Raw genomic sequence first — 27,640 nt, forward strand, 5'->3', positions numbered from 1 at the left:
GACGACGATACGATCTCACACGAGAAATAAATTTGTGAACCTTTGTGTTTGTACAAAGACTTTGAATGTGCCTTCTCATGTCATGTAGCTTCTCCTGTATGTGCAGCAATATCTTCTACTAGTACTATATGGTGGCAACCTCCTCACCTTGTTTTTCTAGTACAGGGATGAGGAAGAAGTTGGTCAAACGAGAGTGGTGGGTTAAAGGAAGGATGGAATATTCAATAATCACAAATCTCCTTTTTGTTAAGAAATTATACACTATCTTTTTTTTTTTTTTTCTTATCTAAAGAGCGTATGCATTGCATGAGATTATATCAATACGAAATTTATAAGAAGGATCAATATATATATATATATATATAATTGATCCTATCTTTAAATATAAAATAATTATTATCATAATTCGAATCATAATCTTTCAATTGGCAAAGAAACAATCTTACTATTATCTCAAGATCTTCAATTTCTTCGTAACATTGGTCTAATGACATAATACTTAAAAGAGGTGAGAGACTTAAGTGCAATGAATAGATGAGACGATTAAGTCCAACGATACAAAGAGAGTCAAAGATCCAAAAACTCATACACTTAGTCCTCATTACCATTTACAATCCGATATCCTTGTTCTAAAATTTGTAATACACTAATCGTCGGCCATCAATATCCAAGAAATTCACAGTTTTTTATGATTATTATTAATCTATTTCTAATGCATAAAGGAAGATCGAATAAAAAGAAACATTTTGATCTAAAACAGAAAGTGATTTAACTAAAGAGAATAATGGTGTTCTTCTAACCGGATAGAGGTAGATCATAACAATGTAAATGTATAGTAAAATAAAATGATTGCATTGAGATAAAAATCATCCTCGATTCTTCATGTTACTAATTTGATAAGCACTATTTCCACTACTAAATAAAGAGTAGAGAAGAAAACTTCAAAATCTTTGAGCAACCATTATAGACAGATACAAAAAAACTTTCCACTAGAATGATGCTGAGACCTTTTTCACATTTAGTGGAAGTGCGTGCTACAAAAGGATATCTAATTGCAAGGCTGTCCGTTTCCCTATCTTCCCTAAATCCTCTGAATTAAGAGACATGAATAAAGGGAATATAAGGTGAAATAAAAAGGGGGAGAAAACCTAAAAATAGATGAATTAGGGCATCTATCATACAACCACCACTCCTGGATGAGGACCAAACACAAGACTAATCTCAAACTATCACCTCCTGGTGGGTTTAAATCGAACAATAACATGGAAGGTCAGCAGGATTTGTCAGCGTTGCAGATGATACGTGGCGGGGAGAGCAGGTGAGAAACCATATTCCATTGACCAACTCCCCTCTATTAATTTATCAGTTTTGGTCTTTGAATCCGCTTGAGAACTGTCAACTGCTACTTCGATCTCATCTCTATAGTCGGGGTGTGGAGACCGGAATCCCCTTTTCATCATCACAGGCAAAAATGTTTCTGTACAATCGGTTATCCAGAGCTTCCAGCAACTTCGGCAGCTCGTTGCCTCATCATCTCCATTACCGCAGCTCTTCGTCTGGATTCAGACTGCTGCTGCAACCTTCTCAAGTGTTCTCTCAGATCTCTGCAAATATTCGAAACAGGCAGTTAGTTAATTCAAGACATTAAAGTTTAAGACACTGTTTAAAAGGGAACAAAGAAGAAATCTAATCACCTGCAACGTGGTACATTGCATTCTGATTCTTTACAAGCTCGGGCATGGATTTGAAGAAGATACCACATCTTCTTACATAAAACACAACCTCCTGAAGCACGTATTCTGCATTGTATACCATGACGGAAAAGACCCTTAACTTTACGGCAGTTGGGATACTGGCAATGGGGATATCGGCACTGTGAGGCATGGACTAAAAGATCTAGCATCTTCCTAAGCTGCAATGCAACAGACAGAATTGGATTGAGTACATAATAAGCAAATAATTTAATGCATGCATATTGAATAGAAACCAAGACAACAATGACATCTTATCAGGCTCAGATAAGACAAAAGCAGGAGGGACGATAGGGAGGTCAAAAGCAACAGTCCACTGTATATAGAAAATTGACATTTTATCACTCTATATCCTTCCTATCGTTTCCGCATTCCCTCATAGAAAAAAGAAATGAAATGCAAAATATATTATCTTTTGCACCAAAGCATTGCCCTTTACCATAAGAAAAGCTTCAACGACCTTTTTGGTTTGCAAGATCAATGAATAAGCATCAAAAAACATGTTATAGGGACTGGTGACCAATTAAATTTTTACTAGGATCTCCAACTATAATAGCCTTACTTCAAACTACACGGTGCTAGCAACTTAACCCAGTGTTTTAACAAGCACTAGATGTCAATGTCTCAAAACGCTCGAGGCGTTAGGCGTTCACCTGAGCGAAGCGAGGTGCTCCCGAATATCAAATTTTAAAAATAAATGTCGAGATAGATAGATACCAACAACGGCGAACGAAGCTACAGACGGTGACGAACAAAGTTGCAGACGATGACAAACAAAGTTGTAGCAGCAGATGAAGTTGTCAATGACGACGACAGACGAAACATATGAAGGCGACAGACAAAGCATACAAAGGCGGCGAATGAGCAGCAATGTTTCGCTTCGTTGGTTTCTTTCACTAGGTCGGGAACACAAGGGGTGGTGGGTGTGTTAGGGTAAGTGATATTAGTTGGTTCGATTGAACCGACTTACTCGCCCAATCAAACGCAGGCTCAATCTCGCCCAATTTGGCTCGGGTGCACGTCCGAGGCACCTAGCTTGGGCTCAGGCGCGTGCCTGAGTGACGCTTCGTTGAAACACCTCGCCTCGAGGTGTTGTGAGGGCTCGGGTCTCGCCTCCTCTCACCCGAGCGCCTAGTCAAACGCCCAAGCACCTTTTGAAAACACTAACTTAGCCATTGGAAAAAGAATAATATGGAGATGGATATCTAACAAATTTTCATAAGTAAAGCAAAGACTTCTCAACCATACTGAGGCGTATTGGTCAGTAGGCACAAAATGACAATAGGGCACTGTTATGGGGCCTCGTACCATGCTGTGGGTATATGCCCACACATACTCACATGTGATTGGCTTACTTAATCAGCACATGCCCATGTTTGTACCGTCACAACTCGAACATGTTGTGTCAAACAAAAGCAATGAACCGATTAAACCAAAAAAGGTTTCAGTGCCAATACATGAAACCATGATCCTTAAACCACAGTTCACCAGTGTGGTGAATATACCACGTCATTCCTACATAATAAGAAGTGTCTCGACAATTTATGTGCAAAACCAAGCACCTTTGCTTGACTATATAATGCAAGTTTATCTAGTCCAAACATGGAAAATAAATTCTCAATATTGGATTCAAAACATAGAGTCTCACAATACTAAGATCCAAAATAGACTATGCAATCCAACTTGGATCCATAATCAGAAATTGGTAAAATCATACTAAAGCTGGATTCCAATTTCCAGTCATCAATCATGTAGGCTACACCTAGCTAAAGCTCATTTTTGTTGATTGGACCTAAACCAGATCTAAACATGCCCTCCTCTCCTCTCACACTGCACAAAACCATACAACACCCACCACTCTCCTCTCCACCAAATGGACCGCCCTCATCTTTTCTCCACCTAATGAACTATCTTGCTCTTCATAGCACATGGCACAGGCCACCCTCTCCCCTCTGCTTCATGTCACATGTAACATCAACCACCCTCCTTTGCTCTCCTCCAGCATGAACTCTCAGGGAAACTTGGATTTGATTCTAAGTGTGTCCCGGGCGAGTTGCATGCTTGGAGTTCCTCAATAAGGACTCGTTGTTCTCCCTCGTCCCCAATCTCCACAACTACTGCATCATTGCCATGTTCCTCAATTCCATGCCAAAACCCTGTCATTTTTCAAATGTGATCTTGCAAGTTTTTGCTAGTGTTGTTGAGGAATATGGCATTATATGTGAGCTTGTTTTGTTTATGAATCTAACTAGTATTGATATTACAATATGACTTGATCTGTTCTCAACCAACCAATTGGAACTTGCACACAAGTTGGGGTTTGGAGGACTATTACTACAGTAGATTATTTTTTTCACAGTATTAGTACTATATGCATGTGGTGAAGATTGGTGAAAAACCTTGACGCCACTACATATTTCTAGTTATTCAAAATTGCGTTCCTGTCTGAATCATCTAGCAACATTACTAAGAGCAACCAATTTTGATATCTAGGGGCTTTTTTAAATAGATGTTCTAATATATCTGCAACACGAGAAGAAACTGATCTAAAATTTTGTACAGAATGAATCAAATTTGAGGCCTATGGTTATTCACAGGTTACATATGAGTGTATTTTTCTTATATATACATTTTTTTTCAATATTCATTTAAACATGTAATTTAATAGGTTGACTTGATCCGTGTCCCACAGTTAGGCTGGGTTATTGCCCAGCCAGTTTCCAAGCCTATGATGGTAGCCCTAACTTCTCATTCAACCTTCTCCCATCTCTAGTGTCAGCATCTGATTCCATCTTAGAATTGCCCCATACCTCCACTCAAATCATTTCATGTGGCTTTGCCACCTATCAAAATCACTACCAACCTCCCATCACAACTTCACCTTGCACTGCTCTGCCTCCAACTTGGTGTCTCTAATCTCCACTATTCTCGGCACAGTTTTAAATCTGGGTCTGATGCTGATTTGAATAACCTATTGGATCAGTACAGTAACCATATATCAAGTAGTATATCAACTTGTAACAAATGTCATCATTATATAAAATAATAAGATAATAAACAGTATTGTACCAGCATCGAGCCATATCTTTGGATTTCAGTACCAGACTGGACTGGTAAATACTAGTTCATACATGCCGGTTTAACCAATATTTTAATCCCTAGCTCCCATGGTTTCCCCTCCCCATCTTACATCCCAGTTGTCAGAAAAAAATGCAGTCATAACCAATTGGTTTCCCCTCCCCGTCTTTACACAGCACAACACCACAGCACCATAAAAATAGTATTTACAAGTTACACCCAAGGTTCATCTCAAGCTCTTCCTTTCGTCCCACTCATGCACCAAGGCAATGACATTGCTTGTATGATCTTTTTTTTTTACTGAACTAATTGTTTCTTTGTTCCTTTGTTGGATTTTTCAACTTCTGCAACTATAGTAGGCTTTTCTTCATACATTTTGCTATCCAATAAATAGTAGACATATATAGCATATACTGTTCTTAGAGTGAAAAATAATCACCATACCCTTGCAAAGATGATGTCATACACATATATGACATGCCAGCTCAAGATTGAAAGAGATGGGACATCTTATGTAATTTTCATATCTGAAGATGTAATAAAGTTACCTGTAAAACTCGTTTTTGTCGAGCTTCTTTGTTTTGTGCATCACGATCAGCCAGTGATGGATGATTTGTTAATTTATGTGGATGATCAATACCACCTTCTTTCTGATAACAAGCATTGCATACATCAAAATCTGGACAACTTTCGCAACGCCAGCCTTGTCCGGTTTCAATGTCATGTTGGCAGATGTTACATGTTGTTACAAAGGCAGGTGCAGTTGGATTATGAAGGTGATATAAGACCATCATAGAGGAATGCTTGGCACGGCGCAGAGTGTCATACTGATAATGGTTTCCTTGACAAAGGCTCAAAAATGCTTGCCTGGTATCAAAAAACTCACTTTCTAGGATCTCATCCTCATCCTTTGTATCCAGGACCACATCATTTATTTCAATCTGAAAGTAAATTTTAGCAATATAAGTACTATAAATACAATAAAAAGCAAAAACAATATCAACCAGGATTCAGCTGTTTTGCAGAAAATCAGCTCACATATAAACAAAAAATAAAGGGGAATAGTAACTCACTGCACAAAGGACATGCTTCTCTCTACCAGTAACTGGATGTCTCTCCCTTTCCTCGAGTCTCTGTTCTGCTTCATGGCACCTTCAATATAGTAAAGATGGATCAATTTAACAGAATCCAGAGAATTCATTCCTTGAAAATGTTTTAGCGGAAAGTCAAAAATAAATACATATATCATCAAAACAGCTTATGAGTTATTTACACTGAGATGCTAATCTACTCCAATCTGTATATGTAATTGTTTACTAACCAACAGCTGTGGGTTTGCAAAGCTTAAGGTGCTTATTACGACTAAACTTTTGCGGTAGGTCCATTCCCAGATTCGGTCATATTTTCCTCTAATCAACTTGTCTATTCTAAACAGTGATTGAAAGAGGCGCTCGGGCGCTCGGGCGAGGCGAGGCGAGGCCCGAGCGCCTCACTAATGTCCCAGGCGACGCGCTTCAAACAGGCGCCGCCTGGGCGCTCGCCCGAGCCCATGCGCTGGGCGCTTCGGGCGAGCGCCTAGGTAAACCAAGTGACCGAACCAGGATTTTAGGTCTGGTTCGGTTGTTAGTTGGTTCAATCGAACCAATTAAACCGATATAACCCTTACCCAACCCTAACCCGCTGCCGCTCCCGATCTCACTGCTCGTCGCTCCTGCTCCCGCTGCCGCTTCTCGTCGCTGTCACCGCTCGCGCCTCCCGTGAGCCCTCCAGCTGCTCGCGCCTCCCGCGAGCCCTCCCAGCTGCTCGTGCCTCCCACGAGCCCTCCCGCTACTCGTGACTCCCGCTGCTAGCGCCTCCCGCGAGCCCTCCCGCTGCTCGCGCCTCCCGCTCCCTTTCCCTTTCCCGCCGCTGCTTCCCGCCGCTCTTAGATTTTCTTAATTTAATAGCATTTTTTATTTAAATTTTTAAATAATTATATTTATTAATTATATTATATATTTTTTATATTTTAGCGCCTCGCCTCGCTTCGCTCGGGCGAGCGCCTAGCGCCTCGGGCGTTTTTGGACCTTGGCGCCTAGCGCTTTTTAAATCACTGATTCTAAACTTGAACCAGTTTGGTTGGTCCTTGAGAACACTGAACAGCTCCAGTTGAGCTCCATACAAGCAATTCAGTTATGATTTTGACTAGGACAGCTTGAAAATAATTTTAGAAAGTTTTCATGAAAATTTTCAAGGTTGAGATGAATTCCTAAAGCCAATAGGAGAATAGGACAGCATATAGGATAGACTTCAATATTTTTAATAATTTTCAAATTAACTTTTCTCATTATTTTTTATAGACTACTATATTTAGTCCATGTGGTTTAGAGTTCCAACATTTTTATGGTAAAGGTTAGGCAAGTTACTTGACTATTCTGAGCTATATGTGGAGGACAACAGGGGATCACCAAAAAAACTAGCAGCATGTGTTTGTGTGAGAGAAAAATCAATAACCATTTAAAGCATCCTTAAAAACATGATTAATTAATTAATGCTATTAAATTAAATTAGTTAGAGAAATTAGTGTCATTCTTTTCTCACTCTCTTCAGTGACCCTTTCTCCTTGAATTGGAAAAGCACTGTACAATAGCAAGGACTTTGTGTTTTGACCCACCCTAAAAAGAGAATCATATCTTATCTATTGGTATGAGAAGAAGATTAATCTGACAATGTTTAGAAACGATTAATGAGGATTGGATCTCTCAACCACTGCAGAAGATGAAGAAAGTCACTCTCTGGGATGTGATGATCTTGTCGAGAGACAATTGCAAGGGAAGAAATATTTGTAGAACACTTGAGAAAGTTGAAGAAGGTAGGCATATCATCATCACCAATACATGACCTTCTTTGAGGTTGATTAATGAGACTACCACATTTGCTGTGTCAGCAAGACAAGACATCGAAGATGAGATCAGGCAAACACAATGCTATGATAATTTTTGTAACACACCCAGACGATAACCTGTAACTCGGACACCTATTCCGTTTCCTTCTCTCTATTCTGAAGTGACGCCTAGAGACCTCGACTCCCAGATCAATCAAAAGAACGCACTATGCAACCTTTGACCAGTAACTATCTGACACCATTTGAGTTCCACCAGCAGTTGTTCAATAGCTAAAAACACAATCATCATCTAAAAATTTATTTGAGCTTGTTTTGTTGCCTAAAGTAATAGCACATTGGAGCTAAATTTGACCATTAGATCAACAATTTTGGTCCTCAAGAGGCTAAAATCAAAGATAGTAGAATTTTCTTTTGTGAAGAAAATTTCCACCTACCTAAAGATCCTGAAGTCCACTAGAAATTGATTTTGTAAGAATTGAAAACAGTACCTTGAGCAGGATGATGTATAAGCTGTGATGCCTCTGAAACTTCCGTCAAAGCAAAAGAAGAACATGATGGATGATGCTAATCTACTTCTTCAATTTACAGGCCAAGTTTTGTGACATCATCATCTTACCATGACAGGTGAAGACAAAAGAGCAGATGAAAAAGATCAAGGAAGTTGCAATGTAGCAGGATCCCAGCCCTCCACCTTATAGCCTTGTCTGTATGTGTGCCTCTCATAGCTTGGGCTACAACGGACTAAGACCAAACTGAATCTAATCCATCAGATAACCACTTAAACCAGGCCCAAACATAGATCAACCCTTATTGGTCTGGTTTAAGCAATATGAACCCCCGGGCATTTGTTGACTCCAATTTGGGCTAGGACAGTTACATGAGGATTTCTAAACCCAAGGACCTTTAAAACCAATTAGATAACACAATAGCAAGTTAGGCTTTTCTACTTTTTGGTGATTTTTGGATTATTTTTCATCATTGCATTTTATTAAGTTATTATAGGAGGTCTATAGAATCTTATTTGTGTTGGAGTGCAATGTGGTTATATAAAAATATAGAAAAAATGTTACGACTAAGTTATTATAGGAGGTCTAATTTTTGGTAGTTGATTTATACACAACAAGAGTGATGCTTCTTTTATGTTGAACTTAGAACAAACATGGAAAGTCAGGAGTATAGCATAAAGTTCGTAAAAGCTAAAATGATATATTTTTTTATCATGAAAAACTAACTTCTACAACCAATTTATCATGCTAAAAAAATATTGATGTCAACTCTAAAATGATATATTCTATCACATTTTTAGTGAAGTGCATTAGGATTTCTTTACTCATCACAATCAGTTTTATCTATATGATTTATGTTTATTTTGGCTATCTTTTGTATTTATTTAATTACAAAATAATATATCATAACTGAAGCCATAGCTAGCACTATGCTCTGGAATATATGGTAAAACTTTCTACTAAATCAGTATCTTGGTTCATCTTGGTAACAATGTTCCATATATATATGATTGTCATTTTGACTAATTGATACCTTAATTATAATGCTTATACATGTAAGATGAAATTATTAACCATGCTAAACCTTCAAGACTTGATTTATTCCAATCCAAGCATAATGTTAGCTATGCCTTTAGTTAAGATATATTATTTGGCAACAAAATAAACATAAAAGATGGCCAAAATTACAGAAATTATCTAGATTAAACTGATTGTGAAGAGTGAAAAAATTTTAATGCACTTCACCAAAAAAATGATAGAACCTAACCATTCAGAGTCAGACAAATGCATCAATATTTTTTTAGCGTGGTAAGTTAGTTGTAGAAGCTAGTTTTCATAATAGAAAATTATATCTCAGATTTTATGGACTTTATGCTACAACATTCCATGTTTGTTCATGCTTAAACATAAAACGAGCATTATTCTTGTTGTGTAAAAATCGACTGGCACCAGAGTAGCAAAAATTAGAAATCTGTAGTTAAATAACCCCTAAACTCTTATTAACATCTCTTATATGTAAAGAAAAAGCCATTTGCTCCATGATTTTGATCAACAATAAATTAGAATAATATATGAATGATTCTTTGTAAAAAAATACTTACTTATCACAAATTTGGAAATTTTTACATTGGTTGCAAACCCATCGTGTCCCAGATACCATTAGTATACAGCAATGTGTGCAAGCATACTGCAAATGGACCATGATAAAATCTTCCTTCATCGGACATATGGTTTCACCAAGCTGTGTAAGATAAGAGGGGAAAGAAGAAAGGCAATCTCTTAGATATTTAGATTTCAATATAAAAGCATAAATTCTGGAAATAAAGAAGCACAAGATAGTTGTCATAAAAGATGACATCTACAATAAATAAAGTCTTTCCGTGATTTTCAAATAAATCAAATTTGTACATTTATGAAGTATGATAATGAGCATATGAGACAGATCTGATAAAACATGGAAACTTAGCATGATAGGTTGAAAGGTGATTTTATGAAGAACAATTCATGCCACCTCAGTAAACCAGACATTGGTCTCCTTACAAGTCCACTGTTGTGGAGTTAGGTATAAAGGTCAAAATACAATGAACACCAATCAAGATAGAAGGCCCAGACTAACAGAGCAGGACAGGGGCTATCCATTTTGCTTGCAACAAGGAACACCAATCAAGCTGTCACTTGAAAAGATCAGGAAGTACAACTATTGATTTCAATGACACAAGCAAATCTGTTGTTTTTTGTCAAAAAAAGGTAGAAAGGTAAGTGGAAGAAGGTGAGGAATGAGGACAAAGATAATTAAAGGAAGGAGCAAGCAACAACAAAAAACCTCCTTATTTGACAACAAAAAAAGAGACCATGCCTTGGACCAGCTAGATACATGCTCACCTAATGACTGACTATAAGAAGCATATTAGCAACACAGAGCTACAATTCCCAACCACTGGACTTCTACTTAAGAAAGACCCAAATGATCTTTTCCAACAAAGAATTAAAAAAATGATAAAAATAACATGGTTCATCTTACCGGTCCATACCGGTATACCGACCGACCGTCAATATGATACGTACCGAGCCATACTGATATACTGGTATGTACCGCGCATACCGGTCCCCTACCATATCGGTACATACTGCCTGTACCAAGCGGTACACAGCGTTACGGCAAACCTTAGAAAATAATGTGAAAGAGCCTAAAAAGAGTCTTCTCCAAAATCCAAAATGTGGCACTCGACCTAACCAACTCCAGGTACCCTATCTGAGCTTTTGTATCAACAGATCTTGAGAAAACAAATATTTCATATCTTGAATCATGGACAATCTGGTCAGAATACACTTGCAAAGGTATCAGTATGCCAGTTTACTGACCATACCAGTAACCTGATGTTTTAAAAAACTCTTCTTATTTTTTTCATGTTACACTGAAATGCATCATATTGTTCAGTTCAATTTGTAGTGGTGGCTAGGATTCCAGTACTGACATTGTTTCTGGTATTTAAGTCATTCTTGATTATCTGACATCCTATCCAACATCCAAGAAGACACAGAATGCATTTTGAATTAACCCTGATTACGAGTTGCACATGACTTTCACAAGAGAACACTTTGAAGAAACAAGTCCCACTCCCAAAAGAATTGTAACAGCCAATGGTAGGAGAAGAAATTACTTTATGCATCAGCAAAGCATCCTTGGAGGCATTCCCAGAAAGATCAGCATGACCAGCAGCTTTTAGAGCCCTTTTTGTAATAGTTTTTTTGGTTTTCCCTTTCTTTTGTTGCTTTCGATCATCTTCTTCAAGACGAAGTTGGTTGATCATATCCTCTGCTGCACCAGGCCAGTAGTCTCCGTCAAAATACGGCAGACGTGCTGCAGTTATCTTAGCCTTGCATTCCCCAGTATTCACAAAGAAATGATCGTAGAAATTAGTGACCTCAACAACTATATTTTCCTTGGCAGCTTTCCGAATCATAGATAGGTACCTGACACAAAAGGGCAAGGAAATAATGCATTAAAGAAAAGATTTCCAGGTCATAGAATGCTGGAAATAAAGTACAACATGGAATTTTATTAGAAGGCCTTAAATCTTACCATTCCCGAAGTTTGTCAGACTTTGGGGTTTTCTGAATCTCAGGATGGCAATAAAGGATATAGTCTTCACCCTTAAGAGGGGGACAAGCCCATATATAACAGCTAGTGAACCCACGTTTCTTGCAATACTCAAGATATCCTATCTAAAGGCATGAAAGCTTTTGATTATTCGATCATCAATTTTATAAAAGAACAGAAACCAAACGTTTACAGTAAGATTTCTAGGAATAGTAGTAAAGAAGGATATGGAAATCTAGAATTACCAAGATTTCGTGATAAACAAAAGTACGTAATGCTTCTCCCGTGACTGATCTCGTATCAGGCCTGAAGTATTTGACAGAGTCCAGATATGAAAGATATACTCTCCGCTGGTTAGGAAAAGAACATTCTGAACCAAATTCTTGAACGTACATTCCAAAGAGGCATACTTCTACACCTTCAATCTTCTGAAATAACAGTACAGCCTGGATAAAGAGTATGTGAGTACAAATCTGCAGGTTGCATGGCACCATGACTACTCTTGGCTCATCTTTTATGTGTCATTTTTATGTTTATGATCATACTTATCAATCATGATATATATTTTTTTAAAAATTTAATATTCGGAAGCACCTCGCTTCAGGTGTTTTGGCACCTGGTGCTTTTGAAAATACTGTAGTAAGCCAATTTTTTGCTCCAACTTCTATTGTTACATGACAATAAAAATAAAAATATATAATAGCTTATGCTAATTTCTGACAGTATTTAACTTTTACCTTGGATTTATATGGAAATTCCTTTGGGTAATTTTCCTCCTGAAATATCTCTAAAAAACGCTGCTTCACTTCCAGCTTTTTGTCAACAGATGATACAACTCTGACTACAAGTCCTTCTGCCCCTGGCACCTGAAATTAATTATGAATTAATATTGACTTTTAAAGTAACCAAATCAGCAGAAAAAATAAATTAAAATTGGGGACCATTGTTGTCACCATACGTACGTAAAATATACTGAAAGAGGAGTAGAAACCAAGTTCCATCAGGATAAACAAGTTAACAAATAGATCATCTATAGTCAAACTAGGACATGCTTAACATGTTCATAAAGATTTAGTTGTCAATTGTATAATCTAGCATATCAACATAAGTAGTTGCATAACATTCAGAATTAAGTGGATATGTTTATGAACAAAGCCTAAAAATCAACTAAAAGTTCCATCTTAATAAATAACTGGGAAAACCACAGAACCAAGCAAACATGAATCTGCCAGCAGAGCTTACCTATACCAATAATTCCGGAAAAAAAATCTAAGTATTTTACTGCATCCTATATAAAGTCATAACAACAATCGAAAGCAAAATACATACTCTAAAATGGGTTAAAAGTAAAAAAAATTGTATAAATGTTGATGGTATAGTTTGAACGTTCTAATCATGGTATAACAATTTGCACCCATTTTCCAAAAAGGGGCTCTCACTTCAAGAGAGGTAGCATAGCTCTAGGTAATAATTACTGGATCTTTGACTTGAGAAGCCTTCAAATTGTGGAACATGAAAACTAGATTACTTTCCTTCTAAAAAGGACCAGATTACTATAGTGCCAGTCATCACTCAAAAAAATGTTAACTGCAGAAGGTATATAAAAAGTCTTACCAAGTATATGGAGCAACAACATATAATTCCAAACCAAAAAATTAGTTACAAACTAAATTCTCAAATTAACTAATTTTTTTATTGATCTTCTACAAGTTTATTATTCATATAATATTGTGCTCATAACAATATCTATTCTGATCACTGGATCACAAATCTCCTGATGCCTAAACTGATTTTCCTAGTCGCAAAGGCATTTGACCTTGGCAAAATTTGCAGTGTGGGATATAACTTAGCACCATGAATTTAACTATGATTTATTTAATGTCAAAACAACAGTTTCTGCAAATTCCACAAGAAAAGTTAAAATCTACAAATAATTTAAGCTTCTATAAGAGCAAAAAAATTACATATCAGACAAAAAAAAAATCCCTGCAAAGAAACTCAGTCAAAAAACTGACCAGCAGTCAATAAGGTAAGAAAAAGATTACTAAAGTGTTAAGTAGCAAGTTCCTTTGGAAACACATAGGAATAAGCATCTAACCTAAGCAATCTAGGAGAATGAAATTGACTAGTAAGAACAGAATAGGACTCCTTTAAATATGTTCTAAGTTTCAAAGAAGGCTCAAATTTTCAAGTTGTAGCTGAAGCAAGTTAGCTACTAAGTACATATCTTATGATAATATAAAAGAAACCTCAGATTTTCTGCTAATGACTGACAAAAGGCAAAAAAGGAAAGCCCCATTATGCTTTGATTGCCTCGATAATGTTGAAGGCCAAAAAGTTGCACCAATGACATATTATTCTTCCCACAAGATGCAAGATACAAAAAGAATCAGTCAAATAAGCTACAGCTGATTGGTTAGGGTGTATGAACTGCGAACCATCACCTAAAGAAAGGAGACCTAGGGAACCAGCTTAAAGTACCTACAGCTCTAGCGATATAACATATTTCCTTTTAGCAAGTAAAATAGCATAATGATCATGTGCTTGTATACACCAATGTCCTCTGGTGATCAGCTTGTAATAGCATATAGAATGTCCAATCATCACCAAAATTGTAATGGCAGATAACCTGATGTAGCAAGAATTCAAATATGTATCAATCAGCACAGCTAAATCAGTTATATCCAACGAAATAGAATCGAGGTTCCTAAAGGCAAATAGTTCAAAACAGATTGACAGTGAAAAGATCTCATCAGTGTCTATTACAGTACTTCATAGTTGTAGACCAGATAAGGATGTTATGACGCTATGGTACTTACTGAAGAGCAACTGCAGTTTGAATTAGTTTGCAGTTCCAACTTTGCATATTGATCATGAGACACATTTTTATTTAGAATAAATTTCTAGATTATGAGTTCCTTGAAGTTAAATTTGCTTGATATTTGTTCAAGCTGCCAGAGAACGGCAGTGGACATGTTATCTACACTTCGACATAGCATACTGAATACATTTTGGTTGGTTCATGAAAACAAAACAAAAGAAACAATGATTAATTTGAACCAATATGGAATTAAAAGATTGAACATAAAAAATCAAAACACAAGCAGGCTTTCATCAGTTTTAAAACCAGTGAATTTCATTCTTAACACAAAGAGCTGTAGGCTGAGTCATGAAGGCATAGGTCCAACTGGCTAACAAAAAAACTTGACCAAAAAATGAAATAGCCAATCTAGACTTAGAGGATGTGTTGACATGTTCTAGTGTACAACCTTGCACTGACCTAAAAAGTCTCTTGTTTAGTAAACAGAAAGCATCCTTACTATTTTAGAAGTTACAACTGAAATTGTAGCCCTGAAGGAGAATTACTTTCACTTGTGGAACTCAATTTGAAAAGCTAGTTTTCTTGATGGATTAAATTTGTGAGGCAAGAATTTTGTGGCAGTAAAAACATGTTTGCATAAGACTTCTGATCCAACTGATGTGTGTTTGAAATTTTTATGAGCTGTCTCTACCATTTAAATTTTGACTTGGAAGTAAATTCCAGTTCCTAGTATCTCTTTCAGGCTTCTCCAGACTGAATATAATTTAGTAAACAACTGAAGAACAGGAGAATATGCATAAGTTATCAGAATAACCTCCTCTAAGTTTTTGCCAAGCTGTCGAGCTCTCTCCATTCTCTCTAGCTTGAGCCGCTTAAAGAGCCTCTGTTCTATGTGATCACTGAGGATTGTTCTTGGCATATCTTTTGCACCTAAAACAGCACTTTGAGGTAAGGGCTTCCACTCACCTCTGTCAATCTCTTTTACACAGCAATTAGGGCAAGTGTATTCAGCCTGCCCACCCTCATTTCTTCGACCATTAAAGAGAGCGCATATTTGATGTTGCCAAACTTCACATTTATCACATTGCACCCACTGCATGAAATATAAACAAAAAGCATTTTAGCTTTTTAAAACCATCAACCAAGCCAAACTAACAATTCCCAAAAAGATAAAAATAAATCAAAGTAACACATCTAAAAAAAATAAACAAGAAAAAAGATTTATAGGAAAATTTTACCCATTCTTCTGTTTCCTCATCATTTTTCTTCTTTTCAAGCTTTGTCTTCTGAAATGTAGAACCTTCAACTTCTATAGTCTCACCGCGAGCCTCATTATAGCATGGAACACAGAAGTAGTGTCGGGTCTCACCACTTCCAAGTGTATAGTATGTAGCATTCCGCTTTATCCTTGCACCACATATGGAACAATATATTGGGGGTGGATCGAAGGTAAGTTTTTCTACTGCACAAAGCTGGCATGAGTTCTCACTCATTGAATGTTCCCTTGCTTGATTCTTTTCAGCTTTGGCCTTACTCTGCAAGTATAAAAAGAAGGCCAACAAAATAAGCAACACTAATGCTTCTTATATCACCTCACACAAGTAAAAAACAACGACCATAGATATGCCAACATAACTAAGAAAACAGAGAAAGCTTCTGAGAATTCATAGTATGTCGATTTGTTTAATTGGTAAATGGAAAAATATAAAGATAAGAAAAAAAATGTGTGCATGGTATTTATAGATTTTAAAACTTGGGATGAATCAAAAGGAGAGTCACGTAATAAAAGACAGAGTAATCACCAGTTCTAGGACTGTAGGTAAAGCACCTAGAAAGTTTCATAAACATACAGTTGATATAAAGATCAGTTTTAAGGTCTGACCTTCACTGGTAAAAAAGGACTTACTCCACCTATATAGAATAGACCTTTATGATGAATGTTGTTTGTTGATGATATTTTGTTTTCCTTAAAGAGAGATCAGCTGGAACTAATTTCAATATAACTTATAGAAATAAATGTGAGAAACTAAACATTTTATACTAAGAGTAGGACTAAAAATATGAGACAATTTTAGCATGCTTGGAAAAAAGTTAGGAAGGTAATTTACATAGATGGCCAAGAAGTTCTTACATGTAAAAGTTTTATACATCTAGGACCTATTGCTCGAAAAGAATGAGAGACTGATGAAGATATATTTCATAAAGCAAAAGTTGGGTGTTGTAAAGAAATTTTGTGTGATCATCTTATACCCCTTAAATAAAAAGGAAGTTTTAATAAGGTAGTTGTAACTTGTAAGACTACTCATGTTCGGTAGATCAGAGTCTCGAGCAATTAGAAAACATGTACAAAAAGTTAGTATAAGATAAGAACCTTGAGATAAATAGGTGGTATACTAGAAAAAAAGAATTAAAATATTCCAAAAAATAAAATGGGTGAGACCTGCTTAAGATGGCATGGACATTTTAAATAGACCTATAGTTGCTCGGGGTCATGATTTGATGAGATGATTCTGCTAGGATTAATGGTGCGAGAAAAAAAGAAAACCTATGAAAACCTTATTATATATAGGAAAAGAGCTTTAACTGCCTTATCTGGGAATGTTGCCCTACATAGTCTTCAATGACAGGAAAAAGAACTTGTAGCTGACCCCATATAGATTATATTAGTTTTTTTCTAAAATCAATCAAGGACATGGATGCTTTTGGTTTTAAATTTAATTATAAATCGTATATAATGAAAATAAATAATGAATTTCATCTCTTATTCTTTATTCAAGTGGATATAACAGAAAATCTAGTTTAAAAATTTAAGCCTCTATCACAAAATGAGTAAGCAATCTCATGATTCTTATTTGTGTGAGAGCAAGTACAAATAAGGTGTCAACTATTCAGTAACGAAGTCACTAGCTCCATGATGAGTCTTCATATTCAGTGATCCAAAAGTTTAAGAATGAATCAACTCAGCAAGTTATGGTACAAGAATGAGAAAGCCACAACAGGAAAGAGTAAGACATTGAACATTATAAAAAATATTTTTTGACTCTTTCTGAAAAATAACAAGAATAATGACACAAAATAGAAAACATTTCTTGTAGAGGGAAGGGTCAATGTGAAGGCTTTACATTGATGAAAACTCTGAAGTCTTTTCTTGACAGAACGAATATTGCAAAAAATATGAGTTTCACACTGAGATCCAAATGCAATTGGGATGAAATCACTCAATCGACATTCTCCCAGTAAGCAATTCACTTAAGAAAAGACGAAAACCCTGCCACCAAGCACTCATAAGCCAAAACCCACTGTGTTGATACCATTTTTTCTTCCTCAAACTCTCATCACCAGTTGGCTGCTTGGGCATGAACGGACCCCCATCAGAGACCACTCTGGTGACGAGTGTTTCTATTTGTAGAAACATAGAGATTCCAGCCCTCCATTTAACTGCTTGGCTCAGTGTTCAATTGAGATACAATCATCTGATACATGGCTGCTACCACATCAACCGGCTCATTTCCCATTCTTAGCAGTGTCAATAGGCAAAGGTAGCATCACCACAGCAGTATAATGCATAGTAACTTCATAATTTATTTCCTTATATATAACTCCCAAGTCCAAATTAAAATTGAAAAATAGGCTAACCAATTGCCTAATAAGCTAAGATTTAGTTGCATAGATGCAGTGTGAGATAGTCTTAAACTGAAGCAAGTCAAGGCAATCATTGTTATAGATTAATTGGAACTTCTTACCCGTAATCTATCTTCTAGTGTTAGTTGTTTGGAGGCTAATAAAGAATCTTGTTAGACTCTTATAGAAACTGGTATTAGCTCAACAACAACAAAACTGTAAGTCCCAACTATTTGGAGTCGGCTACATAAAGCTCTTGCCGCTGTTAAGATCTATAAAAAATCATATGTTTGATTAACTTTAGAGTATTTAAATCTTTATTTATAGTTTCCATAAAGTGCTTTTTACGTCTTTCTCTATCTCTCCTCATACCACTAATATTAATCATTTCACCTCTACTAACTATCCCATCTGTAGGTCTCCTAAGCACATGTTCATATCATTTTAAACGATTTTCTTTGATCTTATTCTTTATCGAAAAGGTTCCTAGTTGTTCGTAAATAAAAATATTTTTTTTCTCATCTTTCCTAGGAGCTCCACACATCCATCTCAATAACACAAATTCTTTGTATATGTTGCTTCTTAACTTTCAAATACTTAGATTCATAAAGCATTGTTGGTCTCACAACTATGTTATAAAATTTTTCTTTTAATCTCAAACATACCCGATGATCACATAAGACTCGTGACGTCCTTCGCCATTTTAACTATCATGTTTTTACTATATATATATATATATATATATATATATATATATATATATATATATAATATAATATATTCATCAATCTCTCCATCTTGTTGAATAATTGATCCAAGATATCTAAAGCTTTTACTTAAATTAACTTCTTGTCTATCCAACTTAACTATATTCTCCTATCTATTCTTAGTATTACTAAAATTACATCTCATATATACAGTCTTAGTCCTACTAAGTTTAAAACATTTAGTTTCTAAGAATTGACTCCATAGCTCAAGTTTATAATTAATTTTACTTAGTCTTTCATCAGCTAAGACAATATTATCAGCAAATAACATACATCAAAGGGTCTATCATGTAAATAATTAATAAATTCATCTATTATCAATATGAAAAAGTACGAATTTAATACGAATCATTGATGTAATTCTATACTAATAGAAAATTCACTAGACACACTCCCTATAGTTTTTAACACTAGTAGCTATATTATCATATATATCTTTAATAATCATCAATATAATTAGTGGATACATCTTTCTTTTTAAAACTCACCATAATAAATCTGTAAGAATTCTATCATAAGCTTTCTTTAAGTCAATATAAACCATATACAAATCTTTTTTTTCGCCATATACTTGTTTTAATAAATAAATAACTTCTATGGTTGATCTTCCAAGTATAAAATCAAATTAATTTTCAAATATATTTGTTTCAAGCCTTATCCTACTTTCGATAACTCTTTCTTAAAATTTCATAATATGGCTCGTGATTTTAATTCATTTATAACTAGAACAATTTTGTATATCACCCTTGTTCTTGGAAATTGACAATAAAAACTTACTCCGTTCATTAGACATATTTCTGAATCTCATAATTTTATTAAATAAACTAGTTAACTAAGCTACTCCTTCGTCCCCTAAACTTTTTCAAACATCAATAGGGATACCATCAAAACTCACACTCTTTAGCTATTTTCATCTTATTAAAAATGCCTTTTACTTCACTAGCTCTAATTTATGAAGAAATTTATGATTATTCAATCTACCACTATTATTTATCATTAAAGCTAAGTCTTATGTGGAATATTCATTAAATAATTTATAAAAATAATTTCTTCATCTATTGAGAAATTGAAAAATTATACGTAAAAAAATGCATGTGATGGTTCTTGAGCAGAAGGATCCTTTCGAAGAACCAATAAATCATTTATCTCCCTCTTTTGGATATTTCATGCCTACTTCCAACCTCCATCTTCCGGCCATCACACTTTTTCACCCATTTCTTTCACTCCTTTATTTAAAACTTACAATATTTGTTGTCCCGACTCCCAATTATAAAACTGACATCAAGTATTGAAAATTTTCTTCTACAAATCAAAATGGAATTGAGAATTAATTTTTAATGAAAAGGCTTGCCACCAGATAGAATCTTTCACTTGAAACATAACCAATTAGAGTAATAATGAAATCACAAGCCAATTCCAAATTCCAATTATTCTCTTGACCACTAAACAATATTCACGGTAGCATATCGGTCAAACATGGTTTTTCTGTAGACATTTTAGTCCACCAACTAATACAGACTCAAAATCCCAAGCAAAAGTGTAAAGCCAATCAAGCATCCAAGGAAAATTATGCATATAATACAAATACAAGAATTGTAAGTATAGACAAAAAATCTATTTATTATATAATTCATATTAGATATCTAACAAAGAAAAGGAGAAAAAGAGCTAGATCATAGCTAGAAAAGAGAAAAAAAAAAAGATCATCATATTTTTGTAATATGGGATTTCTAACCAAAAAGGTTATAGAAATTTTCTTAAATCATTATAAAGCTTATAATAGCATAATGTTTTATATGTCAGAAAGCTAACCTGACCAACCCATTGCCTCAAACTAACAATATGCTCCCTGATTTGCTCCGGAGTGAACAGCTCCATTAATGAAACACCTTTAATTTTTGGTTTCCCTGATTTACTTCCAGTTGCTTGATCAGTTGGCTGGTCACTTTTTCCGTGTTTAATCTCAATTCTTACCTGATCCATCTCTTCTTTAGCCATCATATTTTCTTGCTTCATATTTTCTTGCTTGACATGACAATCAATGCAGTCAGAGGCACCATAATCCATATCAATTTTTGTATTTACATTTCCACTGAAGCCCGTGCCAACAATTGGCAAGTTTTCTTGTCCAGAGATGACACATTGATCATCCTTTGCATCAACTGTCTCACATTTAGCAGACATGTTCATGTCAGTTTGTTTACAGTTCTGAAGTTGTGCTTCATGGGAGTCATAGGGCTGGTCTCTAGAAATAAGTGAGACTGGAGATGTTTCGTTTTTGGGAACAAGAAGAGGTAAATGTTCAATCTTCATGCGCTTAGGCACAGATTGTTTATTTGAGGTTTCAACAAGCACTATGTCAGTCTTGGCTTTACTAGTGTTCGCCTCTGTCTGGCTCCCTGAACCAGCATTAGACAAAGCATGAGCACTTTTACGAGATGCTGCCATATAATTACGAACAGAAACACAGACAGGGCAATCAACTGCTCGGCAATTACGGAAATGGCGAAGAAGCCCCTTAGAAGCTGAACATCGTGCATATCCACAAGGCTCACTATTGCAGCTGCGCATATGAATTACCAACTCTTGAACTATTGTGCAATTAATTTCTTGACATTGACCCTTTGGTGCAGGACACCAACGAGCATGGTGCAGAAACAACAACCACCTAATTTGCCTCACATAGTTTTGTTTATTTATAGGTTGCTCAGGTCCACAAGTCAGTCCTCTAGAAAACTGTGGTGCAATAGCAAAAGAACCAGTGATACATCTCTCAAGGGAGACGTGAGATTGTTGAACTTCATCTTGCCCTATTGTTTTCTGACAAAGTTCCAGAGGTTGTTCTTCATTTGAAAGCTTATCTGTCATTTGTGCTTTTTGGAGTGGTTGAATTTGGTGCTGAACCCGAAGGTGTTCCTCCCCTTGTGATCCACTGGAGAGGTAGTTGACCTCATTTGCAAACTCATTAGCCAGTTGATTTGGATGCATCACCTGATGTGAACCCTGTGAAACTGGGACATGAAGAGCTTGAGAACCAGATAAATGGTTGAGAAATTGAGCAATTTTAGCTTGACCTTCATGACACTGAGATTGTAATTCTGGAAGTTGGATCCGCTGTGAAGCTTGTGACTCGGATTGGGTTACAAGCGCAGGCCCTGCCATTAGCTGCTCATCAAAAGAATTTACTGAAGTCTGTCTCAATGAATCATGTTTTAACATAAGTTGGTTCTGCTGATGCTGTTGCTGATGCTGTAACGGACATTGATTTTGAATGAACTGTGAATAAGGCTGATTAGGTTGTTGTTGTGATTGCTGCACTGGTGGTTGAGATTGTGGTAAATGCTCATTTGTTAACTGTGACGCAAGTGAGGAATCAATTGTATGGGACCTTATTTGTGCATACTGCAGGCTTGAATTTGTTCTCAAATTTGAGTGCGAGTTTCCAGCATTGAGGTTATTCATGGCAGATAAAACAGATGCACTAGGGCCACGAAAGATATCCGAACCTGATACATCAACTGCCTTCATTGCATATCCACCCCCTCCCACAGGCAACACTTGCTCAGATGATGACACTGTACAAATTTAAGCACTGTTCTATAAATTTATAATAATATACTAAATTGAACGTAGTAGATGCAGTATATTAGCAAGCATATAAAACTACAAATATCAGAAGTCTACATGAAAATAACTCCAGAATCCTTATAAGGAAATCAAAATTAAATATTCACACTATTAAAGTTGATATAAATACTCCAAAGTACCTTCATATATGAGAAACATAAAATTTGAAGTTCATTTGCCCATCCATTAACACATCCAAAAGTGAAGTTTGTAAATTTTATTATATCATTTAACTTGTGCACCACTTGATGGATAGGTACATGGATTTAAAATCTCACAGTTTCTTGTACTGGGGCACTTCTAGAGGCTGTTAAATCACATCAATGGTTGGGTCCTTGGCTTTTGGGTCAGTAATAGGTTTTTTCCTGATGAGATATATAAGCGAATAGACAAAATGAAATAAACTGAAAATATTTCTGAAGCGGAAAAAGCCTTGATAGAAAGCAGGGCATCGACAACATTACTTGGCATTCTTGGTTGGTTAGCCTGCTGTGTAGGCTTAGAAAGACCACTGCAAGGCACCGTCTTCAGTAACCCCTCTGACACTGCCAGCCTATTTAGCTGCATGTTACTTCCAATTGACCCCAAACCACCATTCATGATTCCATTGGACAATCCATGGGAGGCAGCCTTCTGCTGAATATTGGACCTAAATCCAGCATCAATTTGTCCTCTGAAACTATGTGCTACATGGCTGTTCTGGTTTCCAACAAACTTTTTTGGTTGCTGTGTCTGTGAAGGTATGGTAGACTCACAGCTTGAAAAAGCAGTTGCATTAGAAGATTCAGTGTTGACTGATACTGAATGTGGATTAATGAATCCTGGGGTTGGAATCATCTGACTGGATTGTCCTGGTATGCTGGCAGAACTTATTGAGGGCATCATAATACTTCCACCTGAACCAAGAGAAAAATTGGTAGCTTGCTGCTGATAACCATTGCAAACTGGAGAGCAAAATAGATCCATCACCATCACTGACAAGAAGAGGCAAAAAAAATCATAATTGGAAGGAGGTATACAAATTAACTTACCATCTGCAGCATTAAATGAAGCATTGACATCAGCTTGACCATTGGCAGTTGGTTGTAAACTTCGCATGTTTGTTGCGGCTAGACACCCCATACTAGAACCACTGGCCGTTGGGTTTTCCACCGAATGAGATATTATAGAATGAGTGCTGCCACTGTGTGGTATACCAGGCGTCGGTATCATTGTTCCAAGGGTAGAAGAAGATCTAATTTGATGTGATGTGTGTTGTCTGTTGCTAATGATATTCTTTATTACTGAGAAAAAGCGATTTTCATCTGGCTCCGAGACCAAATTCAAATATTCATCCTGATCAAAATACAGGATTTAGAGACCATCCAAGAATTAACATAGGAATAAAAAGAGTAAAAATGTAAAGTTCCCTCAACAACTGTTAGCCCTTTAAGCATAAAGACAATAAATGGAATCCAACAACTAGAAAAACTGCAAACATAGGCAAACATCTTAAACTGAAACCCTTGTGGTACATTGAATGGTACACTGATTGAAGAAAAGATCTTTTGTGAAGCAAAAAACAATACCCTTGTCACACCATCTCTGAACATTCGTTGCTCCAAACGCATTACTATTTCCTGTATCTTATGCAGCCAGTCACTGGAACCACTATGATTTCTTCTTTGAAGTATATTGTAACTGCAAACAATGGAACATTTCAAACTAGTCATAATATATTACACTAAGAGAGCTTTAGATATTCTACAGTATTACAGAAAGGTTCTACAATTACTTTATGCTTCAGTGCTTCTAAAAGATTAATAAACATGTTTTCTGATTCTAGGAAGAATTCAGATGAATGATCCACAAGCCCCGATACAACACATACACCAGATATAGTTGGTTCCATCTATTGAAAACAAATTGAATTGATGAAAATTATATTAAAATGGATCGACTCAATATCTAAAAGCATATAGTCTTGTTAAGTTTCAGTCAATATGACACAGAAATAGAAAGGGTACAAGTAGAAGTTTCAAAACTAAAAAAATACACATTTAGAACCACATTATCTTCTCTTATCAGTACAATGATTTTCTAAATTTTATGTAATTTGAGGAGAATTAATACTTAAAATAACAGGCCTCAAAAACATATGATAGTGCAGCCAAAATTGCAAAAAAATTGCCAGATGCACACACAAGGCTCTCTCGCTCACATGGTTTCAAACAGACATAAGCGCTCAAGGAAGCGGACAAATACATTCAAGTGCAAGAAGGTAGCAGCATATAATGAACTCTTTCATTTAATGAACCATCAATCCAGAAAAAAAAAATTATGATATCACTACAAGATTATAACAAACCATTTTTCACAAACTCCACTGTCTGTGCTTGGATTTTTAAAGACATATCTTATCCACGAAAGGAAAGACCAACCTAGTTCTTATCTGAAAGTCAAAGAACCACAATCCATCTTTAAAAGAATCTAAACTAGAAAAGTTCTTATTGCTGAAAGAAACACATTCATCATGATCAAGAATATATATTTTTACAGATGAAGTGGCAAATATGATGTTGTAAATTTCATTACAAATTACTACATGGCCTTTGCTCTAATTTAAAAAGGTGCATCTTAAGGATCTTTAGTTCTTAAAATATTTAATGATTATCTCCATAAATTTTGAAGAGCAGCCCGTCTTTGTATACAGGTGATAAGAAATTGCTGAGGTGGTGGCTACAAATTAAAAAGTGAAGAGAACCATAGCAAAAAAGTTTAAACCTCCAATAACATGCAGGTGATGGTGTCTTGATATGATCATAGATATGCATAGTGTGGTTCTATGACTTGTACATTTACAAGTTTCATTTTTTGTCCTTCCTTGCATTAACACAGTTGCAACTATCACCTAGTATGGTTTGTTATAAAAGAATAAAGACCATATCATAAACAGTTTAGAGTCTTACAAATCTTGAATATGATAAATATCACATTCTAACTTGTGGCAAAAGCTTAAACAAATAATAAAATACATTAGTTAACATGTAAACATAACCAGTTAGGACCTTACACTAAAAGATTCATCATGAACTAAAAGTAATGATCCCATTTGATCTAGCTCCAGAGTTGGAATCACATCCTTCGAGGTCATTTTAGTCCACATCATACGAAATTCAAATTGTTGGATTTAAACATCCAGATAGCAGTCAATAGATACTATTGATGTTTACAATTGCTTGCAAATACCATGTACACCCTGTGCTATTTTTTGATGTCAATCTGCTGAAATGTTACAGAAGTTCTGACAACATAAATGGGACACTTCCAATGACAAAATGATTAAGTGCTTTATCTTAAATCCGTGGCAAGTTAAACACGTATAAGATGCATTAATCACCTTAGTTACCCAGGTTAATAAACAACTCTGACCAAGAAGGCGTGCTCATTATAAGTTCAAAAGGAAGTGATAAATGTCAAGGTGATAAAACAACTATCTTACATCTTCTGGCGCATAGTTCTCCGGACTTGAATAAGTTCAGGATCCATAGTTCGAGGATCAAGATTCTGCATCTGGGACGTCACTGAATTGCTGATCTGCTGGGGCAGACCAGACATTTGCGTGCTAGCTTGAGAAGACATCTGTCCAGATATATGAGTATTTGCATTCATGGTCCTCCTCCCTCTTCATGCAAAGGTACGATGTGTGCCGAGCAGTCAAACACTCCAGTGCCAATCCTAAAATGAGATAAGGAGGAACAACAAAAACCGCCCACTACATTTTTGCTCGTGCCATAGCTCCTGCTACAAATGGACCAATCAACATCCAAAACTTACATAAAAAACCCTCGAATCAAAAGGAATGCAAGAATTAAAAATATATATACACACGGTGAAAGAAATCAAGAGCACCGCCTTTTCTTATTCTTCTTCTTAATAGGTATCCTTAGTCCACCTGCAGCTAATAGAAACCGAAATCTTGTTGTTCAACCAGGAAATTAATCAGAACTCCCCCAATTCTACACCCACAACAACAGAAGGAGATAAATTTAGTCACGAAGAGTGAAAATCATGTTAGTAAAAGAAGCAACAAGCAGTAAGCTGCCGGACACGATGAAGTCCTTATGTGATATGACCCGCCAAAAACAATCTCAAGCTGATCATGTTCCCGCATTTTGCGATGAGATTAGATGCCAAAGAGGACAAAATACCGGAACTCCAAGAACGGACTCAAACCCTAGCCAACCCAGAACCGACCGTCATCATCCCTGATCGCGAGGAAACAGGGACTGAAAGAAGCAACAAGTCTAGCAAACTAACCTACGGGAGACCCAGAGCGCGTTCGAGCGCGGGAGGCGGGCCTCGAGGGTTCGATTTCGAATGCCCGGCTCACCAATCGGAGATCCCGCGCGTCCGGGATTGGGGGCAACAGGTGAAGAGGCGGAATCGGATTCAGGGGACCACCCCTTCTTGCCCTCCGATTCTGCAAGACAGTACCCAATCCGAGCAGGCCGGCGCGGCCTCTCGTCCTCCTCCTCCCTTCTTCCTCGCTGATCGTGCGGGCAGCGTCGGGAGAAGATTCGCAGCTTCGACTCCCTCCCCGCTTCGATTTCCACTTCTCCCCTTTTTCGCCTCTCTCTCTCTCTCTCTCTCTCTCCCCTGTCGCTGCTGCGGCCGGTTTAATCCGTCGCGCTCCGGCCCGGCCGAGAGAGCACGCGGCGTGAATCGAGGGGTCTCTGCGTGCGACGCGATGGGCCGGCGGAGCGCGCCCGATCCCTCCTCCCCGGGCCTGATGTCCGTAGTCTCGTCCAATTCGCTCACCGCTTTGACTCGCGTGCGCAGTAATCAACGTGATTTGTGGTGCTTATGATCCGAAGACGGTCAAACGCTATAGCTACGCAGATAATATATATATATATATATATATATATATATATATATATATAAAAGACTTTCGAATCTCGTTTTCAAATAAATAAATAATCTAATCATAAATAAATAAATC

General features: G+C 36.5%; 1 protein-coding gene across 12 annotated transcripts; it reads right to left on the reverse strand.

The window, feature by feature from the left end:
- Positions 1-927: 927 nt before the first annotated feature.
- Positions 928-27,500, reverse strand: LOC135673074 (probable histone acetyltransferase HAC-like 1). Of its 12 annotated transcripts, XM_065181791.1 has the most exons (19): positions 26,956-27,500; positions 26,776-26,872; positions 26,527-26,654; positions 26,138-26,436; positions 24,225-24,336; positions 23,688-23,991; positions 23,121-23,600; positions 20,842-22,604; positions 15,880-16,176; positions 15,456-15,734; positions 12,558-12,686; positions 12,066-12,266; positions 11,803-11,945; positions 11,381-11,693; positions 9,821-9,960; positions 5,903-5,981; positions 5,378-5,770; positions 1,695-1,912; positions 928-1,604 (listed from the first exon to the last, which is right to left on the reverse strand). In XM_065181791.1, exons 4-19 carry the CDS (start codon positions 26,305-26,307, stop codon positions 1,490-1,492), a joined length of 5,136 nt encoding a protein of 1,711 aa, XP_065037863.1. In that variant the 5' UTR covers positions 26,308-26,436; positions 26,527-26,654; positions 26,776-26,872; positions 26,956-27,500; the 3' UTR covers positions 928-1,489. The 12 variants fall into 12 exon arrangements, with proteins under 12 accessions (XP_065037863.1, XP_065037865.1, XP_065037866.1 ...); XM_065181793.1 differs by lacking the exon at positions 26,776-26,872 and having other exon boundaries at positions 26,527-26,596; XM_065181794.1 differs by lacking the exon at positions 26,776-26,872 and having other exon boundaries at positions 26,138-26,439; positions 26,527-26,596.
- Positions 27,501-27,640: the final 140 nt, after the last annotated feature.

Source organism: Musa acuminata, chromosome BXJ1-5 (genome assembly GCF_036884655.1).
Source record: "Musa acuminata AAA Group cultivar baxijiao chromosome BXJ1-5, Cavendish_Baxijiao_AAA, whole genome shotgun sequence".
Taxonomy (NCBI): domain Eukaryota; kingdom Viridiplantae; phylum Streptophyta; class Magnoliopsida; order Zingiberales; family Musaceae; genus Musa; species Musa acuminata.